This window comes from Oncorhynchus gorbuscha, linkage group LG26 (assembly GCF_021184085.1).
Source record: "Oncorhynchus gorbuscha isolate QuinsamMale2020 ecotype Even-year linkage group LG26, OgorEven_v1.0, whole genome shotgun sequence".
Classification (NCBI taxonomy): domain Eukaryota; kingdom Metazoa; phylum Chordata; class Actinopteri; order Salmoniformes; family Salmonidae; genus Oncorhynchus; species Oncorhynchus gorbuscha.
In genome coordinates, this window is record NC_060198.1 from 21,536,674 (window position 1) to 21,564,397 (window position 27,724).

The 27,724-nt window shown below is 44.8% G+C and overlaps 1 protein-coding gene across 2 annotated transcripts in view; it reads right to left on the minus strand.

The window, feature by feature from the left end:
- Positions 1–112: 112 nt before the first annotated feature.
- Positions 113–27,724, minus strand: part of LOC124015931 (nuclear body protein SP140-like protein) — a 38,517-nt gene continuing 10,905 nt past the window's right edge. The window contains exons 4-14 of one of the 2 annotated variants that reach the window (XR_006835256.1): positions 26,513–26,560; positions 26,031–26,079; positions 25,335–25,538; positions 24,483–24,622; positions 24,202–24,270; positions 22,686–22,813; positions 22,432–22,549; positions 22,175–22,249; positions 21,824–21,967; positions 21,401–21,586; positions 113–175 (exon numbers count right to left, since the gene is read on the minus strand). Coding sequence is in view for 1 of the 2 variants with exons in the window: in XM_046331417.1 (XP_046187373.1) it covers positions 21,473–21,586; positions 21,824–21,967; positions 22,175–22,249; positions 22,432–22,549; positions 22,686–22,813; positions 24,202–24,270; positions 24,483–24,622; positions 25,335–25,538; positions 26,031–26,079; positions 26,513–26,560 (1,089 nt within the window). In the remaining variant the exon portion in view is untranslated. Of the gene's footprint in view, positions 176–20,798; positions 21,587–21,823; positions 21,968–22,174; positions 22,250–22,431; positions 22,550–22,685; positions 22,814–24,201; positions 24,271–24,482; positions 24,623–25,334; positions 25,539–26,030; positions 26,080–26,512; positions 26,561–27,724 lie in introns of those variants that run through there. The other variant, XM_046331417.1, reaches the window with a different exon arrangement.

Sequence of the window (27,724 nt, forward strand, 5' to 3'; positions counted from 1 at the left end):
CTTGCAGAGCAAGGGGAACTACTACTTCAAGGTCTCAGAGCAAGTGATGTAACCGATTGAAACGCTATTTAGCGCACACCGCTAACTAAGCTAGCCGTTTCACATCCGTTACACATGCATGGAAAGTAAGATGGGTACAACTTGGTATACAAGTCTGTATGAATGCTGTATAGAAAGACCAGGGCATGGTGAATATTCCCTGTTGTCTCATAGGGAGATAACAGTACAGACTTGATGAAGGCTCTACTGGCTATTGGATGTCGTTGGATGCTGAATGTACTCTTGAACTCTCTCTCAACTAGATCCTTCAATATTTCGCCCATTTCACGGAACTCTGCATTATCCTTCAGGACAAAAAGAGACACCGTTGTATAGAAAACATAATAAACAAGCTAGAAATTCAATAAACACAACTAATTTATCCTGTGCAGCTTTGTTATGGATTAAACAAAGGCACATTGTTAGTGTTATTCATGCATTAACACAAGTAAAGTTGATTAGCAGGTCCAACATTTTTTTTCCAAATTTTAGCCCAGAGGTTTCACATTGGATATTGCAGTAATGCTGTCTTACCCTGTTAAATGTGGCACAGTTGGTGAAGATAAACAACACGTCAGACACAAAGTGTTGCACTGTTTGGTAGAGATTCTGCTGCAGCTTCTCCACAACCCTGTCCAGCCATGTAGGGGTCTTAATCACACTGGTGTAGTTTCTCACCGGCAATGAAACATACAGACAGATGTGACACACACACAGATACACACACGGACGGACACACAGACAGACACGGACGTACGATCAGACGGAAGGACGGACAGATAGATAGACTGGTTGATGAATTGATTGATTGTTCGGCAGGCAATTGGCCCAATGATAGCATTCATTCATCAGGGATCCTCACCAGTAGGTAGTCAGAGATTCGGCAGATCAGACCCACCTGGTAAGTCTTTTGACCGGTGTAACGCCACGACTGACTAGCCCTCAATACACAGAATGTACACATCCACATAAGATTATCACTGTGATTACACACACACACACACACACACACACACACACACACACACACACACACACACACACACACACACACACACACACACACACACACACACACACACACACACACACACACACACACACACACACACACACACACACACACACACACACACTAAGCTGACAGCTAAGTGTACCTACACAGAACAAACAGACCTCTCTTCTATCAATCTCTTTCTCTCACTTTCTCTCTAATCAACCCTTCTCACCCCAGCATAGAATCATCCACTATAGGATGGATGAAAGGAGCGAGGACACTTATCACAGCATATCAAGCTGCCCTGGCTCATCATCCTGATTGTGCTGCCAAGACAGAGAAGAGAGGAAGGTGAGAAGGAATTGGTTAACAATCAAGCAACAACTGCCTGTTTGTTTGTTAACGAATATTGTACAGATTTGTTTCCCACACCCTCGGGTGTAAAACAAGGAGACGCCTTATCACCAACTGTGTTTGCTATGTTTATTAATGCTTTGGCAAAATAAATTAAACATTTTAATATTGGAGTGAGATATGATGAAGAAATGCTAAGTACTCTCTTATACGGTGATTATATTATTTTGATGGCAGAAACTGAACAAGACCTGCAGAAAATGATATTAAATGCAGTCAATTGGTGCAAAAAATGGAGACTCCTGATCAATCAGAAAAAAACAGAAAGAATGCATTTTAGAAAACCAAGTACTAAGAGGATAGTTTTTCAGTTTTGTTTTGGTGAAGAAATTATTGAGTTTACTAGCAATTATAAATATTTGGACAATTAATTTGATGAACATATTACCTTTCATTACGGCACATCTGCCCTGGACGACTCAGCTCAGTTATAAAAAAACAATAACACTCAAAGATATTGAGTATGTCATGTATTCCCAACTGTATCAGACATGTGTGTTCTGTTCTGGACTATTCAGCAGTCCGTTATTTTTTAGGTGAACACAAGTTTGCAACTATACTGGCAATAACTGGGAACACGGGCTGGGAACCCTGTGAGGTGAGATGGAAGACATGCATGGTGAGACTTTGGAATACACATTTTTAATCTTTTATAATATATATATTTTTAAATATTAAAACATACAATCATACATACCTGCAGTGAAGCCGCTCAACATTTACATTACATTAAGTCATCTAGCAGACTCCCATCCAGAGTGACCCACAGGAGCAACCAGAGCCAAGGACATGTCGACAGATCTTCCACCAAGTCAAATCGGGGGCCCAACCAGCGACCAATTGGCCACCGGCCCAAGCTCCCAACCGCCAGGCCACCAACCATCCAAGATCCCCCCCCCCAACACAGTTCCCAGAGAGCTGCCCCTCTTGGATGGAGACCGTCACTGTACAGCTATTTTCAGGACTCTCTAGAGATGTTCGATCAGGTTCAAGCCTTGCTTTGGCTGGGCCACTCAAGGACATTCAGAGACTTGTCCCGAAGCCACTCCTGCGTTGTCTTGGCTGTGTGCTTAGGGTTGTTGTCCTACTGGAAGGTTAACCTTTGCACCAGTCTGAGGTCCTAAGCACTCTGGAGCAAGTTTTCATCAAGGATATCTGTACTTTGCTCTGTTCATCTTTCCCTCGATCCTGACTAGTCTCCCAGTCCCTGCCACTGAAAAACATCCTCACAGCATGATGCTGCCACCACCATGATTCACCACTATGTCAGAGTGACCATTGGGTTCTTGGTCACCTCCCTGACAAAGGCCCATCTCCCCTGATTGTTCAGTTTGGCCGAACGACCAGCTCTATGAAGAATCTTGGTGTGTAAGGGTTGTCGTCGGTGGAAGAAGGTGAGGACCAAATTGCAGCGTGGTAAGGGTTCATGATGATTTTTAATTAAAACTCAGAACACTAAGCAGAAAATAACAAACGTGAATTTACAAAACCGAAACAGTACTGTGTGGCCAAAACACTCACACGGAAACAAACACCCACAAACCAAAAGTGAAACCCAGGCTACCTAAGTATGATTCTCAATCAGAGACAACTAACAACACCTGCCTCTGATTGAGAACCATACTAGGACGAACACAAAAACCAACATAGAAAAACAAACAGACTGCCCACCCCAACTCACGCCCTGACCATACTAAAACGAAGAATAAAATAACAGAACTATGGTGACCCTCCCTGCCGACCTTGGACTGGGGACTCATGCCACAGGTCCCGAATGGACGGGAGATTCCGGCAGAGCCGGAGAGGTGGGATACTCCAGCAGCGCCGGACAAGCAGGACACTCCGCCAGCGCCGGACAGGCGGGAGACTAGGGCAGCGCCGAACAGGCGGGAGACTCCGGCAGTGCCGGACAGGCGGGAGACTCCAGCAGCTCCGGAGTGAATAGCGATTCTGGCATCGCCTGGCTGACTGACGGCTCTGGCAGCTCCTGGCTGGCTGGCGGCTCCGGCGGCTCCTGGCAGACTGGCGGCTCCGGTGGCTCAGGACAGACCTGAGACTCCGGCTGCTCAGGACAGATGGGAGACTCCGGCGTCTCAGGACAGGCGGGAGACTCTGGCGGCTCAGGACAGGCGGGTGACACCGGCGGCTCAGGACAAGCGGGAAACTCCGGTGGCTCAGGACAGGCGGGAGACTCCGGCGGCTCAGGACAGACGGGCGACTCTGGCAGCTCAGGACAGACGGGCGACTCTGGCAGCTCAGGACAGACGGGTGACTCTGGCAGCTCAGGACAGACGGGAGACTCTGGCAGCTCAGGACAGATGGGAGACTCTGACAGCGCTGGGCAGGAGGAAGACTCTGGCAGCACTGGACAGGCGGGAGCACCTGTAGGGAGGAGACGGAGAGACAGCCTGGTGCGGGGTGCTGCCACCGGAGGGCTGGTGCGTGGAAGTGGCACCGGATAGACCGGACCGCGAAGGCGCACTGGAGGTCTCGAGCACCGAGCCTGCCCAACCCTACCTGGCTGAATGCTCCCCTTAGCCAGGCCATTGCGATGAGGTGGAATAGCCTGCACTGGGCTGTGCTGGCGAACCGGGGACACCATGCGTTGCCATGTAGGGCTGTTGCCATGTACCCCGGCCCGAGGAGATGCAGTGGAGACCAGATGCACTGAGCCGGCTTCATGGCACCTGGCTCGATGCCCACTCTAGCCCGGCCGATACGAGGCGCTGCTATGTACCGCACCAGGCAATGCCTGCGCACCGGGGACACCGTGCTCCTCACGGCATAACACGGTGCCTGCCCGGTCCCTCTCTCTCCACGGTAAGCACGGGGAGTTGGTGCAGGTCTCCTACCTGACTTCACCACAGTCTTGGAATATGTTCCGGGAATCATCTGATGGAGTATACCACATACCACATCAGTCACCATCATTATCAATAAGTGACATGGTCCCCACAGTGACCATACGTACATACCCCAACCAGAAGCCATGGATTACAGGGAACTCCCAGAGCTAAAGAGCAGCCGATTTCAAGGAGCAGGATTCTAACCCGGACGCTTATAAGAAATCCCGCTATTTCCCTCAAACGAACCACCAAACAGGCAAAGCATAAATACAGGACTAAGATTGAATCCTACTACACCGGCTCTGATGCTCGTCGGATATGGCAGGGCTTCTATTATGGACTCCAAAGAGAAGCCCAGCAGCGAGCTCCCCAGTGACACAAGTCTACCGGACAAGCTCAAGGACTTCTATGCGCGCTTCGAGGCAAGCAACATTGAAGCATGCATGAGAGCACCAGCTGTTCCGGACGACTGTGTGATCACACTGTGAGTAAGACTGTTAAACAAGCCAACATTCACAAGGCCACAGGGTCAGATGGATTACCAGGACGTGTGCTGACCAACTGCTAAGTGTCTTCACTGACATTTTCAACCTGTCCCTTGCCAGGTCTGTAATACCTACAGGTTTCAAGCAGACCACCATAGTCCCTGTGCCCAAATATACCAAGGTAACATGCCTAAATGACTACCGACCGTAAACACTCACGTCTGTGCTTTCAAAAGCTGGTCATGGCTCACACCAACACCATCATCCCAGAAACCCTAGACTCACTCCAATATGCATACCTCCCCAACAGATCCACAGATGATAAATCTGTATTGCACTCAACACTGCCCTTTCTCACCTGGACAAAAGGAACACCTACGTGAGAATGTGGTTCATTGACTACAGCTCAGCGTACAACACCATAGTATCCTCAAAGGTCATCACTAAGCTAAGGACCCTGGGACTAAACACCTCCCTCTACAACTGGATACTGGACTTGTAGACGGGCCGCCCCCAGGTGGTAAGGGTAGGAAACAACACATCTGCCACACTGATCCTCAACACGGGGGCCCCTCAGGGGTGCATGCTTAGTTCCCTCTTGTACTCCATGTTCACCCATGACTGCGTGGCCAAGCATGACTCCAACACCATCATTAAGTTTGCCGACGACACAACGATGGTAGGCCTGATCACCGGCAACGATGAGACAGCCTATGGTGAGGAGGTTAGAGACCTGGCCGTGTGGTGCCAGGATAACAATCTCTCCCTCAACATGATCAAGACAAAGGAGATGACCATGGCCTACAGGAAAAGGAGGGCAGATCATGCCCCCATTCTTATCGACGGGGTTGTAGTGGAGCAGGTTGAGAGCTTCAAGGTCCTTGGTGTCCACATCACCAACAAACTGTCATGGTCCAAACACACCAAGATAGTCATGAAGAGGGCAGAACAACACCTATTTTTTTAACCTTTTATTTTACTAGACAAGTCAGTTAAGAACAAATTCTTATTTTCAATGACGGCCTAGGAACTGCCTGTTCAGGGGCAGAATGACAGATTTTGTACCTTGTCAGCTCAGGGATTTGAACTTGCAACCTTTCGGTTACTAGTCCAATGCTCTAACCACTAGGCTACCCTGCCGCCCCAATTACCCCTCAGGAGACTGAAAAGATTAGGTATTGGTCCTCAGATCCTCAAAAAGTTCTACAGCTGCACCATCGAGAGCATCCTGACTGGTTGCATTACCGCCTGGTATGGCAACTGCTCAGCTTCTGATCGCAAGGCATTACAGATGGTAATGCGTACGGCCCAGTACATCACTGGCGCCAAGTTTCCTGCCATCAAGGACCTCTATACTAGGCTGTGTCAGAGCAAGGCCCTAAAAATGGTAAAGACTCCAGCCACCCTAGTCATAAACTATTCTCTCTGCTAAGCGGTATCAAAGCGCCAGAATATTTGCATTGACCCCCCCCCTTTTTTGACACTGCTACAAGCTGTTAATGATCTATTATCTATGCATAGTCACTTTACCCCTATCAACATGTACATATTACCTCAATTACCTCGACTAACCTTTACATTGACTCGGTACAGGTACACCCTTTATATATCCTCGCTATTGTTATTTTATTGTTGCCCTTTTATTTTTTACTCTAGATTATTTAGTAAATATTTATCTTAACTCTTATTTTTCTTATAACTGCGTTATTGGTTAAGGGCCTGTTAGTAAGCATTTCACTGTAAGTTCTACAACTGTTGTATTCTGCACATATGACAAATACATTTGGATTTGATTTTCCTCCTTTGTTTTCAGATCGACTTCAGTGCCGTCGAAGTAATGACGGATGCCGAATTCGCAAAATATGTGTCCAGATTTGGTGACCATATTGCCCTAAGGCTGTCATGTTTTGTCTTATATTGTCTTGTCCTTGTGCTTTCCCTTCTGTTCGTTTCCCCCTGCTGGTCTTATTAGGTTTGTTCCCTCTTTCTATCCCTCTCTCTCCCCCTCCCTCTCTCTCTTCTCTCTATCGTTCCGTTCCTGCTCCCAGCTGTTCCTCATTCTCCTAACTCACTCATTTACTCTTTTCACACCTGTCCCCTATTTTGCCCTCTGATTAGAGCCCCTATTTCTCCCCTTGTTTTCCGCTTCTGTCCTTGTCGGATCCTTGTATGATGTTCACTGTTCTGTGTCCTTGTCTCGCCCTGTCGTGTTTTATCTTCTTCAGATGCTGCGTATGAGCAGGTGTCTTAGTCTGCTACGGTCGGTGCCTTCCCGAAGCAACCTGCAGTCTATGGTCGAGTCTCCAGTCAGTCCTCGCAACTACGAGTGGATTTCAGTTTTTCCTGTTTTGTTTTCTCCTTGATATTTCCAGGATTATTACTTTTGTCATATACTGGAATAAAGACTCTGTTTTCGTTAAGTCGCTTTTGGGTCCTCATTCACCAGCATAACAGAAGGATCCGACCAAGAATGGACCCAGCGACTACGGATTCTTGTAACACTGCTGTCAAGATCCAGGGAGCAATGCTCGGCAGACACGAGCAGGAATTGTCTGCTGCTCGTCATGCCGTTGAGACCCTGGCCGCTCAGGTTTCCGACCTCTCAGGACAGTTTCAGAGTCTTCGTCTCGTGCCACCAGCTACTTCCTGGTCTTCCGAGTCTCCGGAACCTAGGGTTAATAACCCACCATGTTACTCTGGGCAGCCCACTGAGTGCCGCTCCTTTCTCACCCAGTGTGATATTGTGTTCTCTCTCCAACCCAACACATACTCAAGAGAGAGAGCTCGGATTGCTTACGTCATTTCACTCCTTACTGGTCGGGCTCGAGACTGTTTAATGTCTGCTATCCCTCCTGTTTCTTCTGTCCCCTCTTCTCAGGAGGAACCTGGTGATTTGACAGGAGTGCCGGAGGAATATCATGATCTGCGCACGGTCTTCAGTCGGTCCAGAGCCAACTCCCTTCCTCCTCACCGGTCGTATGATTGTAGTATTGATCTCCTTCCGGGGACCACTCCCCCTCGGGGTAGACTATACTCTCTGTCGGCTCCCGAACGTAAGGCTCTCGAGGATTATTTGTCTGTTTCTCTCGACGCCGGCACCGTAGTGCCTTCTTCCTCTCCCGCCGGAGCGGGGTTTTTTTTTGTTAAGAAGAAGGACGGTACTCTGCGCCCCTGCGTGGATTATCGAGGGCTGAATGACATAACGGTTAAGAATCGTTATCCGCTTCCCCTTATGTCGTCAGCCTTCGAGATTCTGCAGGGAGCCAGGTTCTTTACTAAGTTGGACCTTCGTAACGCTTACCATCTCGTGCGCATCAGAGAGGGGGACGAGTGGAAAACGGCGTTTAACACTCCGTTAGGGCATTTTGAGTACCGGGTTCTGCCGTTCGGTCTCGCTAATGCTCCAGCTGTTCTTCAGGCATTAGTTAATGATGTACTGAGAGACATGCTGAACATCTTTGTTTTTGTCTACCTTGACGATATCCTGATTTTTTCACCGTCACTCGAGATTCATGTTCAGCACGTTCGACGTGTACTCCAACGCCTTTTAGAGAATTGTCTCTACGTGAAGGCTGAGAAGTGCGCCTTTCATGTCTCCTCTGTCACATTTCTCGGTTCTGTTATTTCCGCTGAAGGCATTCAGATGGATCCCGCTAAAGTCCAGGCTGTCAGTGATTGGCCCGTTCCAAGGTCACGTGTCGAGTTGCAGCGCTTTCTAGGTTTCGCTAATTTCTATCGGCGTTTCATTCGTAATTTCGGTCAAGTTGCTGCCCCTCTCACAGCTCTTACTTCTGTCAAGACGTGCTTTAAGTGGTCCGGTTCCGCCCAGGGAGCTTTTGATCTCCTCAAGAAGCGTTTTACGTCCGCTCCTATCCTTGTTACTCCTGACGTCACTAAACAATTCATTGTCGAGGTTGACGCTTCAGAGGTGGGCGTGGGAGCCATTCTATCCCAGCGCTTCCAGTCTGACGATAAGGTCCATCCTTGCGCTTATTTTTCTCATTGCCTGTCGCCATCAGAACGCAACTATGATGTGGGTAACCGCGAACTGCTCGCCATCCGCTTAGCCCTAGGCGAATGGCGACAGTGGTTGGAGGGGGCGACCGTTCCTTTTGTCGTTTGGACTGACCATAAGAACCTTGAGTACATCCGTTCTGCCAAACGACTTAATGCACGTCAAGCTCGTTGGGCGTTGTTTTTCGCTCGTTTCGAGTTCGTGATTTCTTATCGCCCGGGTAATAAGAACACCAAGCCTGATGCCTTATCTCGTCTCTTTAGTTCTTCTGTGGCTTCTACCGATCCCGAGGGGATACTTCCTGATGGGCGTGTTGTCGGGTTGACTGTCTGGGGAATTGAGAGACAGGTTAAGCAAGCACTCACTCACACTGCGTCGCCGCGCGCTTGTCCTAGTAACCTTCTTTTCGTTCCTGTTTCTACTCATCTGGCTGTTCTTCAGTGGGCTCACTCTGCCAAGTTAGCTGGCCACCCCGGCGTTCGGGGTACACTTGCATCTATTCGCCAGTGGTTTTGGTGGCCTACTCAGGAGCGTGACACGCGCCGTTTCGTGGCTGCTTGTTCGGACTGCGCGCAGACTAAGTCAGGTAACTCTCCTCCTGCCAGTCGTCTCAGACCGCTTCCCATTCCTTCTCGACCATGGTCTCACATCGCCTTAGACTTCATTACCGGTCTGCCTTCGTCTGCGGGGAAGACTGTGATTCTTACGGTTGTCGATAGGTTCTCTAAGGCGGCACATTTCATTCCCCTCGCTAAGCTTCCTTCCGCTAAGGAGACGGCACAAATCATCATTGAGAATGAGTTCAGAATTCATGGCCTCCCGTTAGACGCCGTTTCAGACAAAGGTCCGCAATTCACGTCACAGTTTTGGAGGGAATTCTGTCGTTTGATTGGTACTTCCGTCAATCTCTCTTCCGGTTTTCATCCTCAGTCTAACGGTCAAGCAGAAAGGGCCAATCAGACGATTGGTTGCATATTACGCAGCCTTTCTTTTAGAAACCCTGCGTCTTGGGCAGAACAGCTCCCCTGGGCAGAATACGCTCACAACTTGCTTCCTTCGTCTGCTACCGGGCTATCTCCGTTTCAGAGTAGTCTGGGGTACCAGCCTCCTCTGTTCTCGTCCCAGCTCGCCGAGTCCAGCGTTCCCTCCGCTCAGGCATTTGTCCAACGTTGTGAGCGCACTTGGAGGAGGGTGAGGTCTGCACTTTGCCGTTACAGGGCGCAGACTGTGAGAGCCGCCAATAAACGTAGGATTAAGAGTCCTAGGTATTGTCGCGGCCAGAGAGTGTGGCTTTCCACTCGTAACCTTCCCCTTACGACAGCTTCTCGCAAGTTGACTCCGCGGTTCATTGGTCCGTTCCGTGTCTCCCAGGTCGTCAATCCTGTCGCTGTGCGACTGCTTCTTCCGCGACATCTTCGTCGCGTCCACCCTGTCTTCCATGTCTCCTGTGTCAAGCCCTTTCTTCGCGCCCCCGTTAGTCTTCCCTCCCCCCCCGTCCTTGTCTAGGGCGCACCTATTTACAAAGTACGAAAGATCATGGACATGCGTTCTCGGGGACGTGGTCACCAGTACTTAGTGGATTGGGAGGGTTACGGTCCTGAGGAGAGGAGTTGGGTTCCATCTCGGGACGTGCTGGACCGTTCGCTGATTGATGATTTCCTCCGTTGCCGCCAGGGTTCCTCCTCAAGTGCGCCAGGTGGCGCTCGGTGAGTGGGGGGGTACTGTCATGTTTTGTCTTATATTGTCTTGTCCTTGTGCTTTCCCTTCTGTTCGTTTCCCCCTGCTGGTCTTATTAGGTTCGTTCCCTCTTTCTATCCCTCTCTCTCCCCCTCCCTCTCTCTCTTCTCTCTATCGTTCCGTTCCTGCTCCCAGCTGTTCCTCATTCTCCTAACTCACTCATTTACTCTTTTCACACCTGTCCCCTATTTTTCCCTCTGATTAGAGCCCCTATTTCTCCCCTTGTTTTCCGCTTCTGTCCTTGTCGGATCCTTGTATGATGTTCGCTGTTCTGTGTCCTTGTCTCGCCCTGTCGTGTTTTATCTTCTTCAGATGCTGCGTATGAGCAGGTGTCTTAGTCTGCTACGGTCGGTGCCTTCCCGAAGCAACCTGCAGTCTATGGTCGAGTCTCCAGTCAGTCCTCGCAACTACGAGTGGATTTCAGTTTTTCCTGTTTTGTTTTCTCCTTGATATTTCCAGGATTATTACTTTTGTCATATACTGGAATAAAGACTCTGTTTTCGTTAAATCGCTTTTGGGTCCTCATTCACCAGCATAACAAAGGCACTACTGCAAATGAATTGGCCACTCTCCAGGGATCCAGTGTCTAAAACTGCAGAGAAGCTTATGGAAAATTTTAAACACATAAAGAAGTGTCATGAGAAATCAGCAAAACTTTGTGGAAACTCCAACGTTAAGAGAACAGAACATACTTTCCAAATTGGATGGCTGGAACAAGTTGGAGTAGACTCCTTCTGCCAAGTCATAGAGACAAAATGTGCTGGGACAAGACAATTAAAGTCATCAAAGATGGTTACTTTGGCAGAGCTTTCAGAGGTCAGAAAGAATTGAATTCACCATGCGAGACTTTACTGAGGAAGAGCTAGACACATCTACTTCATTGGTCAAATAATACGAACTCAGAAAAGTAAAAATATTAAGACTATGTTTCCAGCAAAAAAAAGATAATGCGGAAAATGAAACTCTCAAGGCAGCTGCTTCTATCTCCACAGAGACGAATAACAGAACCAAGTACAGCAGAATCGTCAATATTTCCTCGTCCGACAACGAAAGCCTGGAATCTGAGGAAATCAGCACAGGGACATTATCATCTGCCTCAAAGAAAGCCTGGAATCAGAGGAAATTGAGGACAATCCCATCGGCCTTCAAGCGTATGACTCCCTCCACTCACCTGGCCAGGAAGATTACAGAACAAACACATTAGCATCTGCTAACAAAAGACAGGAGCCTATTTATACCCCCTCACAACCAATAGATTAAATATCAATTTTGAGTGACAAAATCCCGGGTCCATCAATATCAATGGATGAAGAAATTCAAGTGGGATATGCTTTTATAGATGATGACACACATAAAAAGGTTAAGGGAACTCACAAATTAAGCAAGTCCTGGCCATTTGGTTTATGTTTACCCTACAATTTCTGCCACACACATGCCAGCACCCACACACAACCCACCTATTAATGAATATTTGTTAGTGTTTAATACTCTGTTTGATTTAGAAGTGTGGGGTCTTTTTTATTTTATTTTAGTTGGTTTTTCAGGGGTTAGAAAATGATGATATACACAAATGAAAGTTTCTATTGTTTTTGTTTCACACATGTATATTCTCTTGATTAGAAGATATGTACTGGAAAACACAATGATACACAACATGTTTGAAATATATTTAAATAATGTCTGAGGTACAGGAAAAGAAACACTCACTTAATAGGGCTGACTGACCTCTGACCTGACTTTTCACTTCATGTGTGTCCAAGGGGGAATTACCTGCCCCCTAGGGCCCTTTGGAAAATATGCTAAATTCATTTTCTTCACATGCCTGCTTGTAAAAGGGAAAAAAATGATTTAGGTAATGGATGACAGTTACTTCAAATTAATTGAAGTTTTTCCCACCTCAGGTGATAATATTGCTGTTTTGTTTTTTTTCTTTGTTTTTGTCCTGCATCAATAACAAATCTCACCAGATTGGGATTTCTCCCTAAGGATTAGCCCTCTGAATTTTTTTTGGGGGGGGGTGGTTTCAACTGGGTGTTGTTATTCTAAACTGAACTGTTGTTCTGGCCTGTTGAAGCTGGTATTTAGATGCATGGAAGGTAATTCGGCTGATGAACAGTGTGAACCTTATCACCCCCTCTAACTGGCTGAAAATGCAGAGAATAGCGTTCAGTATGGTCCTTCACCACTTCTACAGTGAAACCTGAGTCCGAACCAGTAACATGTACACAGCAGTCGAAGCTATCAACTGCCTGTTCTCTCATGCTTTTTCTCTCAGGAGTGCGACATGAGATGCATGTGGAGTGAGCATGGAGAGAGATCCAGTCCAAACTTCTCTCATGCTCTTCTTTGGACACTGTGTTAACAACCCTCCAGGCAAGCTTCAATGCCATACAACTCTCCTTCCGTGGCCTCCAATTGCTCTTAAATACAAGTAAAACTAAATGCATGCTTTTCAACCGATCGCTGCCTGCACCTGCCCGTCTGTCCAACATCACTACTCTGGACGGCTCTGACTTAGAATACGTGGACAACTACAAATACCTAGGTGTCTTGTTAGATTGTAAAGTCTCCTTCCAGACCGACATCAAACATCTCCAATCCAAAGTTAAATCTAGAATTGGCTTCCTATTTCGCAACAAAGCATCCTTCAGTCATGCTGCCAAACACACCCTTGTAAAACTGACCATCCTACCAATCCTCGACTTTGGCGATGTCATTTACAAAATAGCCTCCAATACCCTACTCAACCAATTGGATGCAGTCTATCACAGTGCAATCCGTTTTGTCACCAAAGCCCCATATACTACCCACCATTGCGACCTGTACACTCTCGTTGGCTGGCCCTCGCTTTATACTCGTCGCCAAAACCCACTGACCCCATGTCATCTACAAGACCCTGCTAGGTAAAGTCCCCCCTTATCTCAGCTCGCTGGTCACCATAGCATCACCCACCTGTAGCACGCGCTCCAGCAGGTATATCTCTCTGGTCACCCCCAAAACCAATTATTTCTTTGGCCGCCTCTCCTTCCAGTTCTCTGTTGCCAATGACTAGAACGAACTACAAAAATCTCTGAAACTGGAAACACTTATCTCCCTCACTAGCTTTAAGCACCAACTGTCAGAGCAGCTCACAGATTACTGCACCTGTACATAGCCCACCTGTAATTTAGCCCAAACAACTACCTCTTTCCTTACTGTATTTATTTTATTATTTATTTATTTTGCTCCTTTGCACCCCATTATTTTTATTTCTACTTTGCACATTCTTCCACTGCAAATCTACCATTCCAGTGTTTTACTTGCTATATTGTATTTACTTTGCCACCATGGCCTTTTTTGCCTTTACCTCCCTTATCTCACCTCATTTGCTCACATCGTATATAGACTTGTTTATACTGTGTTATTGACTGTATGTTTGTTTTACTCCATGTGTAACTTTGTGTTGTTGTATGTGTCGAGCTGCTTTGCTTTATCTTGGGCAGGTCGCCATTGTAAATGAGAACTTGTTCTCAACTTGCCTACCTGGTTAAATAAAGGTGAAATAAAACAAATAAAAAAATAAAAAATGCTGCTGGTGTACTGAAGACATAATCACTGTAAAGGACAGATGAGAGACATTATCAAGGGCCATTCACTTTAAACATCTGCCATTAAAAGGACAAACTGAAACACTATCTGAAGAAGAACATGAAATGAAAGGAAAAGAAGAATGAGTGCAGTGAAGGGGGAGGTCAACCGTGCCCATAATTGATTTAAGCTTATCCAAAATGGATTATTTGGGGTATCATGTTGATTGTGGAGGTCTGCACACTGTAAAATGTATAGTAATTTAGACTAAGAATGCATTGAGATACCAATATGTCATTACCACAAGGGATGAGAAAAGTGAGGATCTTTAATTAAAGTGATTGAACCAATGTGAAGCACTAAGAACTGTCATTCTAAATTTGGGTTGGGTAATATATCAATCACTATAATTATGATATGGAAAGTCAAGGCTTCTAGAGGCAGAGCTGTTCCCTAAAAATGTGAGGAGAGACACTAGGTTGTAGCTTGGGCTAACCTGCCCCAATCTCATTCTTAGCAAGGTTAGTGTGAAACTGTTATAACGTGTTCTCACTCTCTTCCCTTTGAAATGTTATTTACATGCTGTAAGGCGATATGTGCCTCTCTGGCTGATAAGATTTCAGCAGCTATCATGTTTTCTACTCCTCCAGATGGTGAAACAGTTAGATGCCAACTCAGGAGGAGCTTACATTTCCCCCTGTAGATACGGATGATGAGTATTGATTGAAGGTTGTTTTCTTTTAACAAGTTGAGGGTAAGGTCATCTAAACCCTTAACCTGTTTACATTATGTGGAACACTGAGCTGATGAGCAAGTTAAACAACTGAGTTTAGTATTTTGACTAGGTGGAGGCCCCTGAAACAGTTACTGAAAACTGGGCAGTATACCGTATTTTATGATATATTGACATTACATGTATTGATGCAGGGACCGGTTTGGGATTTTACTTTACCTTCTATACCGGTTTTTGAATGTTTGGTTTGTTAAATGTGATATGCCATGTGTGTTGTCAATTTTTATAGTTTACTTCGCTACTTGAGTCATCTCTCTCCGCTCTTTCTCTCCGTGCCACTTTCCACACAGACTTAGCCACACCCCCTGTCACTCAAGGAGCGTATTTGATGTTCCCCAACCATGAGCCACTTGCGATCAGTCTGCATGTTCAATACAGCACATGCAACAATGTTGATGACAACAATGTTGTTTTGCCCTTTCTTCTTAATATGAATCCACTAGAGTTCTGTAATGACACTATTAGTTTGTGTTTCTTACATCAGCAAACAGCTAGTTTGTCTTTTCTTAGCAAGTTGACATAAATCTTGTTAGTTAGCCGCAAATGCAAATAGCTAGCTAGCTAATAAATTTACTGAGTAAGAGCAAACGTAGCTAGCTAATACAGCCCGATAATACCAGTGATGGTGTAGACCTAAATCAGCATGTTGTTTTTGCAACAGTATCTTCTAAACCAAAGAGGAATATGCAAAGGAAGAATATGTTAGCTACATGAAGTACCTAAGAGAAAATATGCAATGTAGCCAAAGCTTATAGGGTCCCATAGGAAACACTTATCAACACTTTAGTTCCTACCTTGTCACAATAACTCCTCCCTGGCATTTTAATTTGTTGTCATCTCAAACAACACTGTATTCAAAGTGCCCACTATTATATTCTAAGTAAAGAATTAGAATAGTCATTCTATTTCCATGATTCCAACAGTTTTGCTCTAATTCGCAAGTCAAATCGCAACTGCAACATTTGGTTAAAATGATGTCCTAGATTAATTGCCCATATTGTGCAGCCCTATGTGGATGTGTGGAAATGATCTCAATTGAGCAGGGGTGTAAAGTACTTAAGTAAAAATACTTTCAAGTACTACTTAAGTAAAAAATAATTTAAAGTACTACTTAAGTTGTTTTTTTGGTATCTGTACTTTACTATATTTTTTGGACAACTTTTACATCACTATATTCCCAAAGAAAATATTGTACATTTTACTTCACCTAAAAGTACTTGTTATGTTTGGCAGGACAGGAAAATGGTCCAATTCACACACTTCACATACAAGATAACATTCCTGGCCATCTTCTGCCTTTAATGTGGAAGACTCACCAAACACAAATGCTTTGTTTGTAAGTTATGTTTGAGTGTTGGAGTGTGCCCCAGGCTATCCATAAAAAAAATTTGTTTTTTTAAAATAAAGTGGTGCCATCTGGTTTGCTTAATAAAAGGAATTTGAAATTATTTCTACTTTTTACTTTTGATATTTATGTACATTTCATCAATTACATTTACTTTTGATACTTAATTATATTTAAAACTAAATACTTTTAGACTTTTACTCATTAGTATTTTACTGGGTTACTTTCATGTTTACTTGAGTAATTTTCTATTAACGTATCTTTACTTTTACTCAAGTATGACAATTGGGTACTTTTCTCACCACTGCAATTGAGTGCAGGAAATGCAAAAATAATTAAAACTTATTTTGGTTGAATTTGAATTGAACAGTATAAAACAATCAGAATGGAAAAATACTATATTAAAATCTCTTAGAATGTATGTGTTGCCACCCTAGGATCACTCACTACTCATAAAGGAAATGTAGAACTTTTATTATTCAAAAACGAAAAATACCGTCAAATACTGTCATACCGTTCCAATTATTTTTAAAAATACCATGATATAATATTTTGCCATATCGCCAAGCTCTACCCGGTTGTGGTAAGAAATAATGAAACAATGATGAACTTTTTTGGGATAGGGGGCAGCATTTGGAATTTTGGATGAAAAGCGTGCCCAAAGTAAACTGCCTGCTACTCAGGCCCAGAAGCTAGGATATGCATATAATTGATTTGGATAGAAAACACTCTAAAGTTTCCAAAACTGTTAAAATAATGCCTGTGAGTATAACAGAACTGAAATGGCAGGCAAAAACCTGAGGAAAATCCATCCAGGAAGTGCTATTATTTTGAAATGGGTGTTTTTCCATTGAAAGCCTATCCACCATTTAAAGGAATATGACCCAAATTCCGTTCCCTATGGCTTCCACTAGCTGTAAACAGTCTTTAGACATTGTTTCAGGCCTTTATTCTGAAAAATTAGGGAGAATGAGCCGTTTCAATGAGAGGCCAGTGGAAAGTCCCCAATCCCGATTAGCGCCCCTTTCGTTGTTTTTCTTTTATTATCGATTATTTAGGCTAAAAACAACCTGAGGCTTGATTATAAACATAGTTTCACATGTTTCTACAAACTTTACAGATACTATTTGGAATTTTCATCTGCCTCTTGAGACCACATTTGAGCCATTGGATTGCTGAACAAAACGCGCCAACAAGATGGAGGTTTATGGATATAAAGAGGGACTTTATCGAACAAAACAAACATTTATTGTGTAACTGGGAGTCTTGTGAGTGTAACCATATGAAGATCATCAAAGGTAAGCGATTAATTGTATTGCTATTTCTGACTTTTGTGACTAATCTACTTGGCTGCTAACTGTTTGTAATGTTTTGTGTGCTGAGCGCTGTCCTCAGATAATAGCATGGTTTGCTTTCGCCGTAAAACCTTTTTGAAATCTGAAACGGTGGCTGGATTAACAACAAGTTAAGCTTTATTTTGATGTATTGCACTTGTGATTTCATGAAAGTTAAATATTTATAGTATTTTTTATTTTAATTTGGTGCTAGCATCAGTTTCTTGGCAATTTCTCACATGGAATAGCCTTCATTTACATTTACATTTACATTTAAGTCATTTAGCAGACGCTCTTATCCAGAGCGACTTACAAATTGGTGCATTCACCTTATGACATCCAGTGGAACAGTCACTTTACAATAGTGCATCTAAATCTTAAGGGGGGGGGGGTGAGAGGGAATACTTATCCTATCCTAGGTATTCCTTAAAGAGGTGGGGTTTCAGGTGTCTCCGGAAGGTGGTGATTGACTCCGCTGTCCTGGCGTCGTGAGGGAGTTTGTTCCACCATTGGGGGCCAGAGCAGCGAACAGTTTTGACTGGGCTGAGCGGGAACTGTACTTCCTCAGTGGTAGGGAGGCGAGCAGGCCAGAGGTGGATGAACGCAGTGCCCTTGTTTGGGTGTAGGGCCTGATCAGAGCCTGGAGGTACTGAGGTGCCGTTCCCCTCACAGCTCCGTAGGCAAGCACCATGGTCTTGTAGCGGATGCGAGCTTCAACTGGAAGCCAGTGGAGAGAACGGAGGAGCGGGGTGACGTGAGAGAACTTGGGAAGGTTGAACACCAGACGGGCTGCGGCGTTCTGGATGAGTTGAAGGGGTTTAATGGCACAGGCAGGGAGCCCAGCCAACAGCGAGTTGCAGTAATCCAGACGGGAGATGACAAGTGCCTGGATTAGGACCTGCGCCGCTTCCTGTGTGAGGCAGGGTCGTACTCTGCGGATGTTGTAGAGCATGAACCTACAGGAACGGGCCACCGCCTTGATGTTGGTTGAGAACGACAGGGTGTTGTCCAGGATCACACCAAGGTTCTTAGCGCTCTGGGAGGGGGACACAATGGAGTTGTCAACCGTGATGGCGAGATCATGGAACGGGCAGTCCTTCCCCGGGAGGAAGAGCAGCTCCGTCTTGCCGAGGTTCAGCTTGAGGTGGTGATCTGTCATCCACACTGATATGTCTGCCAGACATGCAGAGATGCGATTCGCCACCTGGTCATCAGAAGGGGGAAAGGAGAAGATTAGTTGTGTGTCGTCTGCATAGCAATGATAGGAGAGACCATGTGAGGTTATGACAGAGCCAAGTGACTTGGTGTATAGCGAGAATAGGAGAGGGCCTAGAACAGAGCCCTGGGGGACACCAGTGGTGAGAGCGCGTGGTGAGGAGACAGATTCTCGCCACGCCACCTGGTAGGAGCGACCTGTCAGGTAGGACGCAATCCAAGCGTGGGCCGCGCCGGAGATGCCCAACTCGAGGGTGGAGAGGAGGATCTGATGGTTCACAGTATCGAAGGCAGCCGATAGATCTAGAAGGATGAGAGCAGAGGAGAGAGAGTTAGCTTTAGCAGTGCGGAGCGCCTCCGTGATACAGAGGAGAGCAGTCTCAGTTGAATGACTAGTCTTGAAACCTGACTGATTTGGATCAAGAAGGTCATTCAGAGAGAGATAGCGGGAGAGCTGGCCAAGGACGGCACGTTCAAGAGTTTTGGAGAGAAAAGAAAGAAGGGATACTGGTCTGTAATTGTTGACATCGGAGGGATCGAGTGTAGGTTTTTTCAGAAGGGGTGCAACTCTCGCTCTCTTGAAGACGGAAGGGACGTAGCCAGCGGTCAGGGATGAGTTGATGAGCGAGGTGAGGTAAGGGAGAAGGTCTCCGGAAATGGTCTGGAGAAGAGGGGAGGGGATAGGGTCAAGCGGGCAGGTTGTTGGGCGGCCGGCCGTCACAAGACGCGAGATTTCATCTGGAGAGAGAGGGGAGAAAGAGGTCAGAGCACAGGGTAGGGCAGTGTGAGCAGAACCAGCGGTGTCGTTTGACTTAGCAAACGAGGATCGGATGTCGTCGACCTTCTTTTCAAAATGGTTGACGAAGTCGTCTGCAGAGAGGGAGGAGGGGGGGGGGAGGAGGATTCAGGAGGGAGGAGAAGGTGGCAAAGAGCTTCCTAGGGTTAGAGGCAGATGCTTGGAATTTAGCGTGGTAGAAAGTGGCTTTAGCAGCAGAGACAGAGGAGGAAAATGTAGAGAGGAGGGAGTGAAAGGATGCCAGGTCCGCAGGGAGGCGAGTTTTCCTCCATTTCCGCTCGGCTGCCCGGAGCCCTGTTCTGTGAGCTCGCAATGAGTCATCGAGCCACGGAGCGGGAGGGGAGGACCGAGCGGATGTGCGGATGTGCTCTCCTCTGCTGCTGGGCTAGGAAGTTGGTAATGGAGGAGCCCTGGGAGGTGAGGCAGGAGAAGCGATGGTGGGCGTCACGGGAGGCAGTGCGACCGGAGCAGGGTTAAACTGTAGAGGGTCTGTGTTATTGGCTATCCTGGAGTAGGGCGTGTCCAAGAGGGTGGGGGGAGGGATCTGACAAAGGTGTAGAGTGGGAGGGGGGAGGGAATGGGCGTGGGGTATTTGTATTTATTATTGATCCCCATTAGCTGCTGCCAAAGCAGCAGCTACTCTTCTTGGGGTCCAGCAAAATTAAGGCAGTTTATACAATTTTTAAAACATTACAATACTTTCACAAAAGTATGGAGATAAAGATTTCACAAAACACTGTGTGCCCCCTACTCCCTACTACATATCTACAGTACTAAATCCATGTGTATGTGTATGTTAGTGTGTGTGTATGCATGCATGTGTCTGTGCAAATGTCTTTGTTGCTTCACAGTCCCCACTGTTCCATAAGGTGTTTTTAAAATATTTTTTAAATCTAATTTAGTGGGAGGTAGGAGAGAACTGGGGTGAGCTTCAGAATGCAGGTGGTGATGGGGTTGTCTTGGGAAAGGAGGAGGGGTTTCTGCATGCTGGTTACTAGGGTAGGTTGCTGGTGGTCTCAGTGCCATGGTTTCACCAAGAATGCCACCCATCTTCTTATGAGACAGACAGATGGAGAGAGCAAGAGAATGTTGAGATAAATGAGCTTAATGTGCAGACTAAAATATAGTTTTAATAATCCTATGATCCTTGCCCGGAATATCCATTTTATTTTGTGATAGCTCATACTTTCAATACAATTATCTTTCATTATAGAACATAATAGTATTTCTAAAGTGGGCAAAGACTTTTGAATGTTTCTCCAGTTTTGCCTTTTGCCTCCAACACCTTCACTAGCTACTCAGCTCCGGGTGTGCGGTAGATTCTGCCTATTATCTAATAGTAGTTCTAAAGTCAAAGTTCCTGTGAGACAAGACTGAAAAATATGCCACGTCTGTCTGATTATACAGTACCAACAATTTACACAGTACAATGGGTTTGCTGGTCGTTTTAGTTGCCAGCCGCCCATGCTGTGTTGAATACCCTGCATGGTCTTCTATTTGGACCGCATTCTCCCGCCTTGCCTGAAAGCAGCGGAGATGATTCGTCTTCCTCGTCAAAGGACTGGAGTCTTCACTTTTCAGTGATATTCAACGACATTAAGCACTTAATTGGCTATTGGCTCGCTCAACCATGTCTAAATAGGCTGCCTATGTGGCTGTTTTCGTCTTTCAATTAGATATAAAGAAATGTTCCTACAAACCTAACATAAGCTACTATTGTAGTATTCGCATTCTCGAAGCTGTGGCTTTACAACAACCTGAAGAGAAATGTCTGCAACGTTTACCAAATGTCTGCGCAACGCTGCTGCTGTATAGAAGGACCAGGCAGGGCATGGTGAATATTCCCTGTTGTCTCATAGGGAGATAACAGTACAGACATGATGAAGGCTCTACTGGCTGTTGGATGCAGCTGGATGCTGAAGTTGAATGCTGAATGTACTCTTGAACTCTCTCTCAAATAGATCCTTCAATCTTTCGCCCATTTCACGGAACTCTGCATTATCCTTCAGAAAAAAAATACAGACACATTTGTATAGAAAACATAATAAACAAACTAGAATTACAATAAATACAAATCATTTAGCCTAATGCAGCTTTGTTATGGATTAAGCAAAGGCACATTGTTTAAAGTGTTATTCATGCATTAGCACAAGTAAAGTTGACTAGCATAATTCCAAGACTTTCTTTCAAAATGTTAGCCCTGAGTCTTCACATTGGATACTGCAGTAATGCCGTTTTACCCTGTTAAATGTGGCACAGTTGGTGAAGATAAACATCACGTCAGACACAAAGTGTTGCACTGTTTTGTAGAGATTCTGCTGCAGTTTCTCCACAACCCTGCCCAGCCACATCGGAGTCTTTATCACACTGGTGTAGTTTCTCACCTGGCAATGAAACAGACGGAGATATATGTGAACTTTGATAAGCGCGCACACACACACACACACACACACACACACACACACACACACACACACACACACACACACACACACACACACACACACACACACACACACACACACACACACACACACACACACACACACACACACACACACACACAGAGAGAAAGAACCAAGCAGACTTACATTGATGCAAGGATCTGTCACAAAGATGTTGTCCTCGTCCTCTTTGTACAGACACAGCAGGAGGTACTGGCATTCCTGTCAGAGTAAACGTGACTGGTCAGAGAGTGTTTACATTTTATCTTGAATAATTATTTCATGTCAAGTATATAGTGATGCCTATAATGGACAGACAGACAGATAGGTTGGGTAATTGATTGATTGAAGGAAGTTGGAGGCAATTGGCCCAATTGTAGTAGTCATTAATACAGGCTCCTCACCAGTAGGTGGTCAGAGATTCGGCAGGTCAAGGCTTCCTGGTAGGTCATTTGTTTGGGATAGCGCCACAACTGACTGGCCCCCAGAACACAGAATGTACACATCCACGTACGATTATCCCTGTGATAACACACATTTCAATAGTGCACAAATTAGCTGACAGCTAAGTTTACCTACACAGAACAGACAGACCTCTCTTGTATCAAATGTATTTCTCTTACTCTCTCTCTCATCAACCCTCAACTACTCTTCTCACCCCAGCATAGCGTCATCCACATTAGGAAGATGACATCTCTGATGGAAGGAGCGAGGACACTTATCACAGCATATCAAGCTGCCCTGGCTTCTACAGATGAAGCAGTCGTCATCGTTATCTTGATCGTGCTGCCAAGACAGAAGAGATTGGTTAACAATCAAGCACCAACTTCATGTTTGTGTGTTAATGAATTTCGTACAGATTGGTTTCCCACACCCTCATGTGTAAAACAAGGAGACTCCTTATCACCGATTCTGTTTGCTATGTTTATTAATTAAACAGTTAAATACTGGAGTAAGATATGATGTTGAAATGCGGATTATATTATTTTGATGGCAGAAACTGAACAAGACCTGCGGAAAATGTTATTATGTGCAGTCAATTGGTGCAAAAGATGGGGAATCATGATTTTATTTTATTCGATTTTTTTAAGACTGTTGGATATGCCAATTGCCAGAAAAGTTCAAATGGGATCTTTTCACAGGAGGAGCCTGGGCAACAGAAATGTCGGACCTTTTCCAGCAGTCTGACAAAACATTTGTACAAAAATCTTTTGCACTTTGTAGCACGATATTTACACTTTCCTTAAATATGTGGCTGAGCGATGAGGAGAAACTTAAATGTTTTTTTGTCCATTGTGTATTTCTGTTTGCTGAATTTTTTGATAAAGACTGGAATAAAAGAAAAAGGGCGACATATAACTACATTCTAAAAGTATTTAACTCCTATATATGTCACGCCCTGGCCATAGAGAGGCTTTTATTCTCTATTTTGGTTAGGCCAGGGTGTGACTAGGGTGAGCATTCTAGTTTCTTTATTTCTATGTTTTGGCCGTGTATGGTTCTCAATCAGGGACAGCTGTCTATCGTTGTCTCTGATTGGGAATCATACTTAGGCAGCCTTTTTCCCCACCTGTGTTTTGTGGGTAGTTGTTTTCTGTATGGTTTATGCACCTTACAGAACTGTTTTTTTTCTCCACTTTGTTATTTTGTTCAAGTGTTTTGGTTAATAAAGAATCATGAACACTTACCATGCTGCGTCTTTGGTCAGCTCCTCATTACGACGAGAGCCGTGACAATATAGCAAAGTGCACGTGTGTGTCTGTAGGCCTGTCTCACACTTGAATCTTCTCTTTGTGCGAGATCAGGTTTAAATACCTTCTGTTGAATATCTCTAATTTTTACTGATCGAGGGTTAATATTATTGCTTGCATAACCTTATCTACTATGATGTACTGATTTATTTTTTCATTATGCGGTGCACACTTCGCAGAACACCAGAAGAATTATCACTGAATTATTGAAATGTTTGTTATGTGTCAATTAAATCCTGTAAAGGGATGGGTTGCCAACTGATGATTTCACACGAAAATGTCATTCATTCATTCCTTATACAGTAATGTTAAGAAACATCTTGGAATTTCATTTTTACAACTGAAGCATTTGTTTAACCAATGTGATTGGCTGATTGGTAAGTGAGTGCCACCATATTCCTGAGGGTGGAGGGGGAAACTTACCTGGTCTTTGACCGTGGAGCTGCACAGCTTGCACTTACACAGGAGAGAGTGGATGTGCAAGAGCTTACTCTGAAAATTAGAAACAAACAAAGACAGTAGTAGTACTAAAAATGTTTTTGAAGAAGTTAAACCTTTTCATCACAGGTCCTTAAAGACCTGCCAGACTATCTTAAGCCATTCCTAGTACAGTAGGTTGGTAAGTGCCAAACACACTTCTTTCTCTCTCTCTCTCTCTCTCATCTCTTTTCCTCACTCTCTCTCTGTTCTCTTTGCCTCTGTACCTCGATGAGGACGCTGAGTGGTTTCCCGTCACACTGGATGTCTTTCTTCCAGGAGGGATCTTCCAGAGCTGACCCTTCCGTCACAAACTTCATCGGGGTCATCCAGCACAGCTCCGTACGGATGCTCTTTCCACACGACCCTGGGGCAACAGAAAAGATAAGGGCAAAAGGAAAAACTCAAATTAAACCCTATTATAACCCTAGTATAAATCCAATATGGGTCACTACAACTGACTAGAATGACATAGGGCTATGGAAAAAGAACCTGTGTATTACCGACAATAGCGAAAATTGGTAATTTACATTTATTTTTACAGGGACATTTTCATTAAAAGTGCCAGTTTTAGACAGTCAGCAAATGTTCAACCGTAGTCGTTGGGCAGTACAGACAGACAATGAGCACATACAGAGCAGAGAGCAACATATGACAACTAACACTTAGAACACAGACAGACAGAGCAATGACACAAAAAGCAACCAAACAAAAGACAGAAAATGAACAAACAATATCTACACACCTCACAAACTACAGACAGGTTGTGTGTTGCACAGTTACGTGTGTCTGAAGGCAGCGAGTTCCAGACATGGGAAGCTCTCCCAGTGAAAGCAGTCTGACTGAAGCTGCTTTTCCTTAAGAGAACTATACAGTCACATCTCATGGCCTTGTGGATCAGCTGAAATGGGTTTTCTGCTTGATAAAAGCACTAAGTGTGGGCGGTATTTGAGGTGCAGCCAGAGAAAGAGGGTTGCCAACATGTAAAAGTGTCTCCAGTACCTCCAATAGTTGGAGACATGGCAATAGCTATAGGATTTTCTTAAGTTTATTCAACCTTGAGAGAATAAAATATGTACCGGATGCAAACCGATCCTTATGTAGCATTCCATTGATGGCTCCACAGGTGACTTTGAAGACACACTTTTTCACAACACCATGGCTGACTCCTGCACTGCTCTCTCCTCCAGCAGTATTTGCCTGCTCTTCTCTCTCTCCTTCCTCTCTTTCCTGCTCAGCTTCTTCTTCCTCCTCTTCCTCCTCATCATCATCCTCCTCAGATCCTGAAGTAAAGATAAATAAAGACGTTTAGGGTCAAAAACCTTACAGCAACTGTGACGACCCTCCCACTCCGTCTGCCGTATTCTCTCTTTGTTCTTGTTTCCTTATTAGGATGCCGGTGGGCGGAGTTGGGAGGGTCGTCAGCTACATGGGAAACACCTGGGCCCAGGTGTGTCCCAGGATAAATAGACTTCTTCCACATTCATTGGGGAGACTCTCCATGCAGACACAGACAGATTTGGTTTGTTTGAATTGGCACCGTTCAACACCCCTAATTATCACATGTACACACGCGACCACTCACTTACACTACTGACTAAACACAAACCATTGTTAATTGTATTTACTTTACTTCAGTTAATAAATATATTTTGTTATTCTTTATCTCCATGTTGTCTCCCTCTCTCCCTTTAGAGAGACATCATCCCCTTTACCAGATAGTCATTTTTAAAGGATTCAGAAAGATTCCATTGAGTTGTGATTGGTGTACATACCTGTAATTGAGCCCGCTGATTGGTTGGAGGAAAACAGTGCTCTCTTGGCCTAGAAAGGAGAAAATAGACAGACCAGTTGTATAATAAACATAATAGACTCTTCTTTATCTAATATGGTAAGGTGACTTACATTCATAAACAACATGTATTCAGATGCTATGACGATGCAGCACTTTCTTTACATTTTCAATGGTTCCACATCTTTCCATGCCCAGTATGGTATAAGCCTCTACTTACAAAAACCGAATTGCCATGATGTGTTACCATTCTATTAATTAGTGAGGACCTGGATTATATTTGGTTGATAAAAGCAAGGATACATTTTTTTTATTCAGTTATTATAAAGTCATTTTTGACATAGAATGATGTGGGTGAACTGTTATATAGATATACAGTATGATGTGGATGTAGTAAGCATTTGAGGGCATTTGCACAACTAAATAGTCTAATTATAATTGTTGATCCAGATGATGGTCTCATACCTGTGCAATCTTTCTTCTTTTAAAGTCTGGTGAAGTTAAATGGCCTTCCTGAGGTGGGTAGGATGGTGATTGGGGGGGGTAGAGAAAGGGAGACAGCCATTGCTTTTTAGTGTTGAATGACATATCAGTGAAATACCTGTACAGTTAGTTTCTTTACAGAAAAACAAAAAGGGTATAATGTATAGCTATAGTTTGTTGCTCTGTCTGGCCCAATGTTCTGGTATATGTAATGATAAACCGATATGCTGTGGTAAGATTAGGGGAGACCGGGGGTGGTTGTCTCACGGGTTGGTTGTCACCGTGCTAATTACTACCAATCTAAATGGCGCTGTGTAATGTTTAAGTTAAAATGTGTGAATTCTTCGACAGAACTCATTCACCTGGCCAATTCATGTCAGCACGACAAAACATTGAGGTGAGGGGAAGTTATGTTTCTTATAGGTACAAGGGGGGAAAAGTGTGATATTTCTTCGTAAATGTTTTAATTATGGGAGTATCCATGAACAGGTACGTTTGTTGAAAACAGGAAAGGGAGAGCTATATTTCAAACCTATTTCTGAGTCCCTAGGTCAAGCTACGTGAACTAGCATCTTAAATGATTTAGTCATTATCCCAGTTTATCGATTTACTTATGGCCCTGCCAACACCGAACGATTTAAAAAAATAAAATCTATGAACAAAAAATATTCCACTTTATTTGGAATGGTAAGCAAGGCAAAATGAAACATGCGTATTTATATAATGAATATGAATTCAGGGGGCTGAAATGATTCAATATTAAAGCATTGAACCTCTCTGTCACATGGATGACGCTGGAGAGACAAAGCAGGTAAGGGGAGTCAAACATTTAAGAAATAACGGACATGGAATGAGACAGGAACAGCGTCAGCATAAAAGAAAACAATGACAAAAAACAATCAATGCAGAAGCGGGGAACAGAGCTGGGGAACTGACAAATATAGGAGAGGTAATAACAAGTGATGGGTGAGTCAGGTGAGTCCAATATCGCTGATGCGCGTGACGAGGGAAGGCAGGTGTGCGTAATGGATGATAGGAGCGCGTGATGTTGGGCAGCCTGGCGCCCTCAAGCGCTAGGGGGGGGGAAGCAGGAGCAGATGTTACAGTACCCCCCCACCTGGGAGAACCGGCCGAGACATGGGCGCTGGGCAAGCCGGGTGTGGTATGGAAGCCCAACGAACCAGCAGGAGCATG